The sequence below is a fragment of the Carassius auratus genome, chromosome 48 (assembly GCF_003368295.1).
Source record: "Carassius auratus strain Wakin chromosome 48, ASM336829v1, whole genome shotgun sequence".
Taxonomy (NCBI): Eukaryota; Metazoa; Chordata; class Actinopteri; order Cypriniformes; family Cyprinidae; genus Carassius; species Carassius auratus.
In genome coordinates, this window is record NC_039290.1 from 1,789,393 (window position 1) to 1,801,480 (window position 12,088).

General features: G+C 37.4%; 1 protein-coding gene, 1 long non-coding RNA gene and 1 pseudogene across 2 annotated transcripts; 1 reads left to right on the forward strand and 2 right to left on the reverse strand.

Moving 5' to 3' along the window:
- Positions 1–1,179: 1,179 nt before the first annotated feature.
- On the reverse strand, positions 1,180–4,900 carry LOC113065333 (uncharacterized). Its single transcript, XR_003278990.1, has 4 exons — positions 4,850–4,900; positions 2,764–2,933; positions 1,806–1,908; positions 1,180–1,617 (listed from the first exon to the last, which is right to left on the reverse strand). It is a non-coding gene; the product is annotated as an uncharacterized LOC113065333 (long non-coding RNA).
- Positions 2,928–5,411, forward strand: LOC113065332 (tachykinin-3-like). The gene is made up of 7 exons (XM_026236559.1): positions 2,928–3,460; positions 3,694–3,805; positions 3,891–3,990; positions 4,103–4,132; positions 4,215–4,268; positions 4,867–4,945; positions 5,123–5,411. Exons 2-7 carry the CDS (start codon positions 3,704–3,706, stop codon positions 5,139–5,141), a joined length of 384 nt encoding a protein of 127 aa, XP_026092344.1. The 5' UTR covers positions 2,928–3,460; positions 3,694–3,703; the 3' UTR covers positions 5,142–5,411.
- A 3,558-nt stretch (positions 5,412–8,969) lies between these two features.
- Positions 8,970–10,911, reverse strand: LOC113065335 (glycoprotein-N-acetylgalactosamine 3-beta-galactosyltransferase 1-A pseudogene; annotated as a pseudogene).
- Positions 10,912–12,088: the final 1,177 nt, after the last annotated feature.

The window sequence follows — 12,088 nt, forward strand, 5'->3', positions numbered from 1 at the left end:
GATTTTCAAACTTTATCATGCAAGGACCCACATTTATGATGACTATGATGATGAAATATGAGGAACCCACTTTCTAGAATATAAAGGCAGTAATGATAAAAAAAGTGATATTGAAAATATAATGATGTTATATGTTTTGAGAGGGATATTAGAAAGACAACATTATTAAATATTATTTCAAATGAATTGATTTATTTTCCCCAAAATAAATAATTGGCTTATTTAATATCATTGTACTGACACAGTTTTTTTTTTTCCAATCTCATACATTTTTTTTACTGTCCATAAAATAATAGTTGCAGTTCATCTCATGATTTCTGACCAGTCTTTAGATTAGATGAAAGTGAATGTTAAAATCATTAATATTAAAAATATTTAATTATATCGTGAAAACGTTAACTTTGAAATTAAATTTGAAAAAACTTTGAAAAGTCATTTAAGTAAAAACACTACAGTCCTAAAAATGCATTTGTAGAAAAAAATAAAATAAAATAAAAAATACTAGGGGAAGTCGTGGCCTAATGGTTAGAGGGTTGGACTCCCAATCGAAGGGTTGTGAGTTCTAGTCCCGGGCCGGACGGAATTGTGGGTGGGGGGAGTGCATGAACAGCTCTCTCTCCACCTTCAATACCATGACTTAGGTGCCCTTGAGCAAGGCATCGAACCCCCAACTGCTCCCCGGGTGCCGCAGCATAAATGGCTGCCCACTGCTCCGGGTGTGTGCTCACAGTGTGTGTGTGTGTGTGTTCACTGCTCTGTGTGTGTGCATTTCGGATGGGTTAAATGCAGAGCACAAATTCTGAGTATGGGTCACCATACTTGGCTGAATGTCACTCCACTTTCACTTTCACTTCACTTCACTAATAAAACTGACCCCTTGCACCATTTTTGGTCCCTGGACTCCAGTTTGAAAATCCCTGATCATATCATTGATTTAGTTCATATAATAAGTTCATATAAATATCATATGTATATTTTAAAAGGAACAGATATATGCACCAGTATAATATACTTTTCTGAAGCCAACTTAACCATCATATTTCATATTGCTCAATAGTGATTAGTTCTCATCAGTCCCCGTTCCAGATGTGTTTGTCCTGGTCTGCCAACACCCTGCTAATCCTGAGCCTAGCTGAGACCAGTAATCTGACTTGTCAGTCACTCCATCATGTGTCAAAACTCATTTACTCATTTATTTCCATGCGCAGGACAACACAACATCATGTAAGCATTTACAAGAAAATACCTGGAATTAATCGAAAACCCACCAAAAAAAAAAAAAAAGAGAGACCAGGCCTTTTGAAAAGTTCTATGCAACCCTGAGAAAGATATTTCTATGAGCAGATTCATGATTCAGGACTTCTCATGTGCATCCTTTAGTAAATACATAATTTAAATGACATCCTAAGATAATTACAGTAAAATCTTCCTTGGCAGCAATACATAGCTTCCTCTCACGTTTTGAGTGTGCTAAATGATATCTAATACAGTCATGAGTTTACCACTATGGCATCCACTTCCTGTCATCATCCTCTCAGCAGCAGGGGCCCTCCAACCTAGCATGCTCCAAATAAACAGCCCTATGGTGTTTCTCATTGATACTCCCAGGATGTGGCTCTGTGATTAAGGGAAAGAAGAAGTCATTAATTATGGAAGAATGCAATTAATTACTTTTTCTTCCCCTACTGCTGTCAGATCTGTCTCCCATCCATCCCCATATCCTTAATCTGACCTGCTGCGTGATCCACACAGAGCAGGAAGAGACATATGTGGGTTGGGACTTATCTTAATACTAATCCGCTAACCTTTAGGAAAACCGTTCATTTGGAACTCCAACCTGTCCTTTGTTGTAGACGACATGTCCCCGCAAGTCATAGCTTGGTCCACACAGAACATCAGCAGTGACCCCTGTGGATCAACACAGTCAGCGATGAAGTCCAAACATCTGCATCAAAAGCATTATAAAACACACATGGTTTGCCTAGTAGAAGTACAGCATATTCACAAACATCCCTTGCAGTGAAAAATAATTAGCATGTGGGTACAGTACTGGCTCCATTGTTTGTCGAAATAATAATAAAGCCTTACGCAAGCAAAAATTTTTGACAGTAAACATTATTATAGCTATTTAGAATATTATTCCCTTAATATTTATGCCTGCTTTCGGTAACACTTTAGAATAGGTAACACTTATTAGTTGCTTATTAGCATGCTTATTACTAGAATATTTGCCATGTATTAGTGCCAATTAAGAACATATTAATGCCTTATTCTACTTGACCTTATTCTACATCCCTAATCTTACCCAATACCTAAACCTAACAACTACCTTACTAACTATTAATAAGCAGCATTTCAAGTTTTTTTTTAAAATGTTATATGAATAAAATATGTTGTATAAATAAAAAGCCATTGTAAATTTAGAGTTAAATGGGACACAGCCCTTGTAAATACATTCTTCACACTCAACAGGACACCATGTCAAACTTTTCATTTTGATTACTTCACAGAGGATGATGATGAAAACAATCAAGTCAACAACAACAAAAAATAATGTCATGACATTGATGATTGTGTTGGAGTCTCACAGGCTTTATGTTGATGTGGAAGTGGGTTAGTACTGTCCGGGCTGTTGCTATCATAGGTTTCTGTTGATAAACTGATCAAATCTGTTCTCTAACAGAAACTTCAAAACACAGCTGCCCTTTGCATGCTGCATACTGAGTGTGGGCAGCAACTAATGGATGTTCTCACTTATCAAACCTGCATGTCGCCGGGCCAGTCAGATGCCCCCTCAAGATGTCCATAGAGTCCGTGAGACACTGTTCTCATCATTCACCGCTCCATCTGTGTAATTGCTTCCTTGAGAGATTACATTCCCGCCAGTGACAGCACCAATTAGGCAGTCAGGAGGAAAATACGACAATAAGTCCCTACTTAGCAGAGAAAAGTAGCATTCAGATAGATATCAGCATAATCTTAATGAGTCAACAAACATGACATTTAGACATGCTCTCATGCATATGTTTGAGTTTGACCCACAGAGGCAAGAGACCTGTTTTCATTCAAGCCTGTTATTCTGTAACCCTGAAGGGGGGAAGAAATCTGGCAAAGTTACAAATATGAGATTAAAGTCGCAAGAATTAAAATCTGAGTAACTGATGAAAGGGGTTTGACAAAAAAAAATGCTATGGTTTGTCCTTTTAAGGAATGCCTCAAGCCTCTGATGTCAGGATCTCAATTGCACGGTCATCACTGATGCAGACTACAAACCCTTAAACCACACCTACACTGCGACATCTAAATGGACTTACTCACATGTTGCTATCATTTAACAATCATACAGGAGAGAATCCCTGTCTCTGTGTCTCTTGTCTCAGAGTCCATCACAAAAAGATTTAACTCCTCAAACCACAAACTGTAACTCAGCTGTTTCTACATAGCATTAACCTCAGCTTAGGTAAGTACAATACCTTGTAAAATGTATTTCATATTACAAGTTTATATTATCGTTTTAGATTTTTACATTTTTGTATTATTATTATTATTGATTTAACAATGGTTTTCTGCTGGTTTAGTGGTAAATTATACTTAATTACCAGTGTAAGAGAAAACATGTATAACTGCAATCAGGATTGTAGAGGAGAAACTTTCATTTTCTTTAAAATGTTGAAACAAATATTTTCTCCTCAGATCTGTAAAGATGTATCGTGGGCTAGTGTTACTGTTCTTGGTTTTGGTGCTGGAAACCCGATGGAGTGAGTCGAGCTGTCAGCAGTCAGAGTCTCATAGATCAGTTTCAGGCGTAAGTGACAGATTATGATCATCTAAAAGATATTAATATATAGTTTTGCACGAGCTGTATAATAAAAACTTAATTTCATGCACAGGAGAGTCCAAGTTTTCGGCTGTCGGCTCATAACACGCTGAAGAGGTATAATGACATAGATTATGACAGTTTCGTCGGATTAATGGGGCGAAGGAACGTCGGTGAGTGAAGAGATTTTTGTTGTTGTTGTTGTTGTAATTTTGTATCAATTTTACTTAAGTTTCCTACTGAAACATGTTTTTAATTTGTTTTGCGAATGCATATTTCCCCCAGACACAGCTGATATACCACCTCAGCGTAAAAGTAAGACATTTGAATGGGTTTTGTGCTTTCTTATTTTCTGTTTTAAATTATCTAAGAAAGCCTAATATATATTGTCTTTCAGGGGAAATGCAGGATATCTTTGTTGGACTCATGGGTCGACGAAACGCTGACCCTGGTAAGTTAACAGCTTTTCTCTTTCTTTCAGTGTCGTTTGTGAAAGGTATTAGTTACCAATAGATGACCGTTGTCTTGATGTCAAATTACATCTACACGAAATCATTTTTGTGGGTTTAGAAGGAATTGAACACGATCCTGAATAAAAACCGTCCTCGCGGGTTGCCCGAAATAAAGCTCGAACAATCGTTCGGTTTAACAAACAAATGACTCTTATGAGTTTAGGGAGTCAAAAACATACAGCTTAACCAATGCAGTCTGATTCACACGCGAATGACTCTTATGAGCCGGTTTTTAGTGAATCAAAATATACATCAGGAGCAGTGTGAATTAGTTTACGAACAAATGAGTATGTTATTTGAACTAATGGATCATTGATTCACACGAGTTATCGATTGAATCTGATGAATCATTTATTGAATGAATTCATTGAACCTTAAAGCGGTGACTGAATCAAAATCTGCAAGTTTTTATTACTTTTAGTCAAATCCAGCTCGAAAACCTGTAGTTAAATTTACATATTTGTAACTGTCTTTATTGAACCGTGTGGGTTCATATGACAGACTTACATCTAAGACTCACTGTATTTGTGTTGTCAGAAACTGGGCGTCCGTGGAGGAAAGAGAATCCAGAAACAGGCGCAAGAGGAGGCAACTTCTTCAACAAATGCAAACTGAGGTGAGCAATTCAGTGAAGCTGTTCTGCCATCTGGCTTTCTAAAGCTATTACAACACTTATCTTTCTAACGGCACATTTGTTCCTAAAGCATGTCTGAATATTATAACAAAATTACTGACTTTTCTTGTAAATGTATATACTTTTCTTTTTTTTTCCTTTTTTTACAATTTGTTGCAGGTTTCGTCGTGGGTTATAGGCAAATGAATTATTCCATTTCCAGTGAATCATCTATCCCACCCTTTCATGACAATTCTTTTGAGCAACAACAGAAAGTCATAATTTATTTTACAAAAGTTATAGAGCAAAATAAAATATTTATATAAGAATGAATCAAATAAACATAATTTCTTATGGTGTGATTTGTTTCATTGTACTGCAGATTATACTACATTTACCTAGATATATCACCACATTTGCATATCCACTCACATCCCCTGCATTTTAATATATTTATTAAGTTATTTTTGCTGTCTAATGTATAAAACATGATTTTTTAAAATAAAAAATTATCTCTGATCTCACAATGTTTTATTTCTTAAACGTCCAAAGCTGTATAAAATGTGGTGACTAAAGCCCAATCCCAATTCTATTTTATACCCCTTCCCCTACCCCTCCGCCTACCCCTTGTCCCTTGAAACAGAGTGTCAAGGGGTAGGGGAGAAAATATTCCCCTAATGATTGGGACATCACTACCATGACGTCACACGCCATCATACTCTTTCAATACACACATATACTGATGTGCATTAGAGCCTTTAATTATCGTTCTGTATTAATTAGCTGCTTACTGACACACACACATATCGGAAATCGCGCAGCTCACACATCCAGGAGAAAATAAACTTGTCAACGCTGCCCCACGACTTTTATTAAATACAGTTTAAATACTGAATCGCTACATTATATTCTCCAGCGACGAGAGGATACAATCGTTTTTAAGTAAACTCACTCTAAAAAGATAAACGCACAGACGCGAATACATGCAACTTCCAATTCTTTCTCTTTCTCTCTCGAATAGGCAATATTTGAGAAAATGGTTTAGAGATTTCTAATTATTGGGGGGATTAGCCCCCATCAGTGTCTACGGCAGTTATCGATCAGACATACCTGATCAGACATATGTTGTGGCACTATCATGCAGTCTGTAATAATATAACTTTAGCAAATATTAGCGATTTTTTTGCAAAAAATTATTTGAGTAACACGACACCGTTAATATGAACTCACAATTGAATGTAACATAAAACAGATTACTTTTCCTTAAAAATTTTATTTATGCCAAAAAAGCTTGCATTTCTGTCTTTTTGTTCGCTGTAGCAGCCATTTTGCCGAGATAATTCATATCCCTTCGTTTGAAGTGTGGTCCCGAAAAATATTAGTTTGAAGGGCTATCTGCCCCTTCCCCTTACCCCTACCCCTCCAACCAAAGGAGAATCGGGACACCCCTACCCACTATCAAAACATTAACAATAGGGCTTGGGCGCCAAGTTGCATTCTGGGACGTGGCGGCCATGTTGCCAGCTTCGCGAATGTAAACATACAGCCAGTTGAACGAGAAGAGCAGAGTTGGTAGAAAGAAAAAAAGATGTCAAAATCGCGAAAAGGTTGTGGGATTTATAGGGATACGCTAAATAGGGATACCCGGGACCGGTATGTGGACAAAATCGGCTCTATTAACGGTTTGGATCCATATGAAATTCCCAACAAATAGTGGAGTACCGACGGAGACTTTTTGCCGCACGTTTGCATTACAGATATCTTCGGCTACCTTGTTTGTTTTGTGAGCGCCTACACTTCAGAATAGTTCCGAAGCTACAAGTCAAGTCTCATGTACAGTTCACAAATGGATGGGTTCAGGAGCTGCAAATCATAGAAACGGAACAGCGGCAAAACAGTATACAGTAATCGGGTAAGCTGCGCTCTAACGTTACCTAGCTGCTAGTTTAGTAACCGTTAGTGCTAACAACCATTCACACATGGACTTTTAACAATGTGTTTCAAAAGTGTAGGGTTCTCACGAGGTTCTCACGTATTTGAGCTGTTTTCCCGCTGTCTTCCCGTTTTAGTATTTTCCTGTAAAATATCCCGTTAGCCCCTCCATCAGACCTGTCAAGTCTCTGTGTTGTTGTCCTGTTGCTACTCCTTGTCCTTCCAGCGAAACAGATGTTTTCAAAGCATCGTTTTGATTACTTGAAAGCAACCTTAGCGTGATGTTGGGCTTTTTAAGATAGCGTTGTTGTTGTGAGAGCACGATTTCACGCCAATCTGTAACTAAAGTCACGTGAGACCTAGCTTCACAAATCGCTTAACCTTAGTTAATGCAGCAGTTTTATAGTACGAATTTTTGCTGTCAGCAGAGGGATAGCAACAAAAAGATGAATGTTGAAATTTCCCTCATTTTCAATGTTGACTTAAGCTATATAAATTAATATTCAGATGTTATGGTCTCCGTAGTCGCGCCTCCAAGCAGGAAAGCGGTGTAAAGTTAATCCATTCTCATTTTATTTTCCCCATGGCTATTATGTGTTGCGCTATTGCACCCCACAATACAGCAACGGTTGAAAATGGTTAAAATAGATTTTTAATTCATCAAATTAAGACACACAGATGAGAGGGAGTATGTCTAAACACTGCGCAGTAGTCCGAGTGGCAGTAAAGGAAGCATTCAACGTGGCGGCCACGCCAAGTAATGACGTCACGACGCCCAAGCCCTATTGCGTGGTTTGATAATGCTAAGGAGTGTGGAAGGACGCGATCAGAGACGCGATCAGAAGACAGATCAGACGCATCCTCACGCGGGTCTAGAGATGCGATGCACCGCGTTTGCCATATATGCCCCATTATACTAATCTTGTTGATCGTTATAATAGCATACGTTTTCTGTAAAGATACGAATCAAAACAACTCAGCTGTCGAGTGAAAAACAAGTGAGATCGGCATCTCTTTCTAGTTTAAGTTTGTCGCGAAGCTACTTCCGCATGTCCACGCCACAGTTTCTACGTCAGTAAAGGCGGTAACAAAGGGTAACTAACGTCATTGACAGGCGACTGCACTGCCCCTTGTCACTGTTTAGAATTGGAATTTTATTTTACTATCTATGGAATTTTCTCATGATTTACAAGTAGATGAAAACATTAGAGATATTGTTAATATTCAGTTGGACAAAATATATAACTACAATTCAATTGCTAATGACCAAAAAGAGAACTTTACAACTTAAAAAATTGTTTTAACAGAAGAATAATTTAGGTGCTTTAAAAAATAATAAGCTTTGCATTTCTCATTTGAAATTTACTTTTATTGTTAGAGCTTCAGTATAACATTGATCTTAATTTAAAATGTAAGAAAATATATATTTTTTAATTAAATCGACAATCACACCTGTGTGATAGGTGCATCGGATAAAGGACCAATTATTCTTTACAATAAATTACAATAAATGGATAAACAAATATTTATCTATAACATATTTATAATTTTTTTGCTTTGATGTCATTCTATCATTAACATTGTTCGATTGAGCTTAACTTCTATTAAAAATGATTCTTTTCTGAAAGAAATTGCACAATTTTATTCCTAATCATATTTGTTTTTATACTAACTTTATAAACTCTGAAATAGCATATGTATCCTTTCTTGTTGCCACTCTGATGACCACGACAGGACAAAAAAGTGTTAATTTCTTAGATTTTGTATTGCTAGTCATTAACTTTCTAGTCACGAAACACATCATTATGTACATGAAAGAAAAACTTTCAACCACTGCAGTTGCCATTAAATCTATCCATTGTAGGTTTCACTTGCAATCACCTGAAGGAATTTCTAGTTTAGTGTGGCATTTAAAAAAATGAGAGGGCTAAGATTATGAGGTAATACCCTCTCAAAGTATATTTCTCAAACAATGTTGTTGATTTTTAGTCATACTCAAATTACTATCTTTAATGGAAAACTGCTTTTGACATTTTAATTATTTTTTTCTTTTTATGCATAGATGGTACTTAAGTTCTTAAAACTTTTCAAAAATTTAATTTTACTTTCATCATTACCAAAGTACAAACTAATTAGCCTTCTGTGTGTAGGAGACGGAAGCTGTGGAATGTAGAGAAATGTCATGAAGGACATGAAGGGCATAGAATATCTTAGGAAAAATGAGAATGACTGCATATTTTATTCTTCGCTACCATTCAAAAGTTTGTATTAAATTAAAATTGTTTGACCTACTTCTACAATTGGGTAGAAGCAGTAGTTCCAGTACCAGAAGGTCTTTGAGAACTTTCCTGTGAGATGATGCTCAGGAATGAAAGGATGGAAGGTTTCGCGGTGCAGTGTGTCCCTGGAGTCCACTGCTACCACCCCCATTTTATCCAGACACTGACCCATCGCTAGATCCTCTACTGAGGTGGTATGAGTGCACACTTTAGTGCTAAAACCCTCCACAAACCTTCTCAGGGCCTCTTTGTTGAGCACATAACCTGCGCCACCGCTCATGTAGCCCTGTTTGGTGTTTGGCTTGAATCTCTTTCCAAAGTATATGGGCTGCTCTGCAGTGTAGTTCGACAAGATCCAGCGCAAGTTGTCCACAACGAAGAATGTGTCATCATGAGAAACCAGTCTGCCTCATCGCCGTGGTTCTTCAGAGCATAGTGGAAAGCACGAATGGTCTTTCAGTACAGCAGGTCGCAGCTTTCTCCTGTGCTAAGGCCCACTGTGGAGAAGCTGCGGTCTTCTTCAGAGATCATGAACAGCACTAGGTTACAGCGACGGCTCCATGTTGCCTTCACATGCCCAACCTTTGACTGCAGATTACTAGGCCCTGTCATCACCCAGCACAAGATACGTACTTTCTTAAACAGCTCATCTGCGATGTGACCTTTCTCTCCTGTGTATTTAAAACAAATTTCATCGTTATGTTGCAATTTAATATAATAAAAAATATTATATTCATTGGATACTTTATACTGTAGTGATTCTAAGCATTGCATTTTAAAAATGTAAAAAGCATTGCACATAAAGAAAACAACGGTAATTGTGAAAAAATATGATTCAAAGTATGTATACCTATCAAGTAGCCTTATAAAAGCGATTTTACTTTACATTTATTATAGTAAAGTATTATACCAGCAAACTCAAAATTGGATTAAAAATGAACAAACTAGGCTATAAATTCTTCGTATTGTAGGCTTAGATTATTATATTATTATATAGCCTAGTGGGTTTTTTTTACTGATAGACAGTCAAAAAGACAAATTAACACACCACATATACTGAAGAAGTGGTAACAAAAACACAGTGACAGAAATAGCGTAGGGGCTGTCACATGATTAAGGATCGAGTCAAAAACCCGGGGACTTGTCAGACAAGAGGTGATGTGAGCTAATCACAGACTGAAGACCCAGGTAAAAAATTAATTAATCTTTTCTGTATCTTATAGCATATTAGTTTTGTATTGTTTGTAGTGTGTTCAACATTTGCGTAAGTACTAGATGCGTTGGGGAAGTAACACGTAACATTTTTATTACATTTTGCTAAAATGAACGAAATGACTCGAAAAATAGATTTGTTCATTTTGCTAAACGAGACTTGAAAGTCTGAGTCGGTAAAATGATCCAAACTTCCCATCACTACTTTGCATCAGCTATTATGTTGCAGTGCTTTTATATCATGCTACAATCATTAATGTATGTAACATAAATGATGCACTAGAGGGCGCTGCAGCACCTGGCTGGTGAGGGTGCTTGTGGTTGAACAGGGCAGATCCATCCACTCTTCAGGTAAGGTTGGCGGTGTTTTGTTTAGGCCCAAGTGGAGCAGGGTTGCTCTTGCCATCACGCTTGCAGCCGCAGCTATCCTCAAACCACACCTGTCTCAAGAAGACGTACAAGGTGCAACTGCCCACCTGGAAGCCCAGAGAGAAAGCACATCTTGTATACAATATATTCCCTGCTTTCATGGTGACAATTCAGGGATCCGGCCAACATTGGTCACTGTGAGGCTAGAAGAATACTGGTTACTTTAAGTGTATTAATTTTCAGTGATTGTTTTAACAGTCTGGATACAAAGATCCAAATATATTATATATATGTGTGTGTGTGTGTGTGTGTGTGTGTGTGTTGACTGCAGAGTTATCCCTTTGTATGATGGATGAAACACTTCTAAAAATAATCTAAATAATTCTCTATTATTACGGTTAGTTTTGAGAAGCAAGTGGGCAGGAGCATGTGGTGGAAATATAATCACAGGAGCGTTTTTACTGACGAGATGCGCATGAAAATCGCATTCGTTTTTTTTTTTTTGCACAGCCCTAACATCACAAAGCTAAACAGCTTTGCCCTTTGCGTTATAAGTTACAGAAACTGTTAAACGCATCAACTTAAATAATAAAATAGCCTTACCGGTTGTGGTCCATAAACAATGCCTTCTCCAGACAAAGAGGGAACTGCTCCATCTTTCAAGAATAATATTTGTGCGAATCCGGCATTAAACTGATTGAGATTGAGGAAGTTGTCCTCAGCAAGCCGTCCTCAGCAAAATGTGCTGCACATACTTTTACATGTGGATTATAATTTTCGGGAACAGAGTTAAACATAAATTGTAACCATTAGTCTCCAAGTACAGCGTCCCTGGGAAGCCCAAACAAAGATGATTGGACTCCGAGATGAAAATAACAGCGTTTCAACAACATGACGACAAACAAAAACACAGTCGGAGCGCAATTAGGCCACGCCCCCTTTTGTGAATTGTTGTAGGCGGAGGTTAGTAAAAATAACTGTGACGTCATTCCTGCAGGAACTAGAGGGATGTAGTCCAAACGGGTCGTTTTTTGTAGGTGAATTCTGTTAAATAAAATATCTCGCTTGGCATTGAACTTTGAGCTTTAGAATTTTACAGATATTATTTATACTCTAACAAGAACATTACACACTAACTAAAGTTTAAAACATGGAATCACAAAGAAGGGGGACAAATTTTATAACCTTTGTGTGTGATATTTGTCAGAGTACTTTTTGTCTACCTGTTAAGTAAAATGAATGTTGTTTCAAATCTGAAAACAAAAAAGTGTCTGTTAAAGGTGCTGTATGTAAGTTTTTGACTCTACTAAGGCATAAGAATCGAGCATCACGTTAGTTCAGTCAGGTCATGATA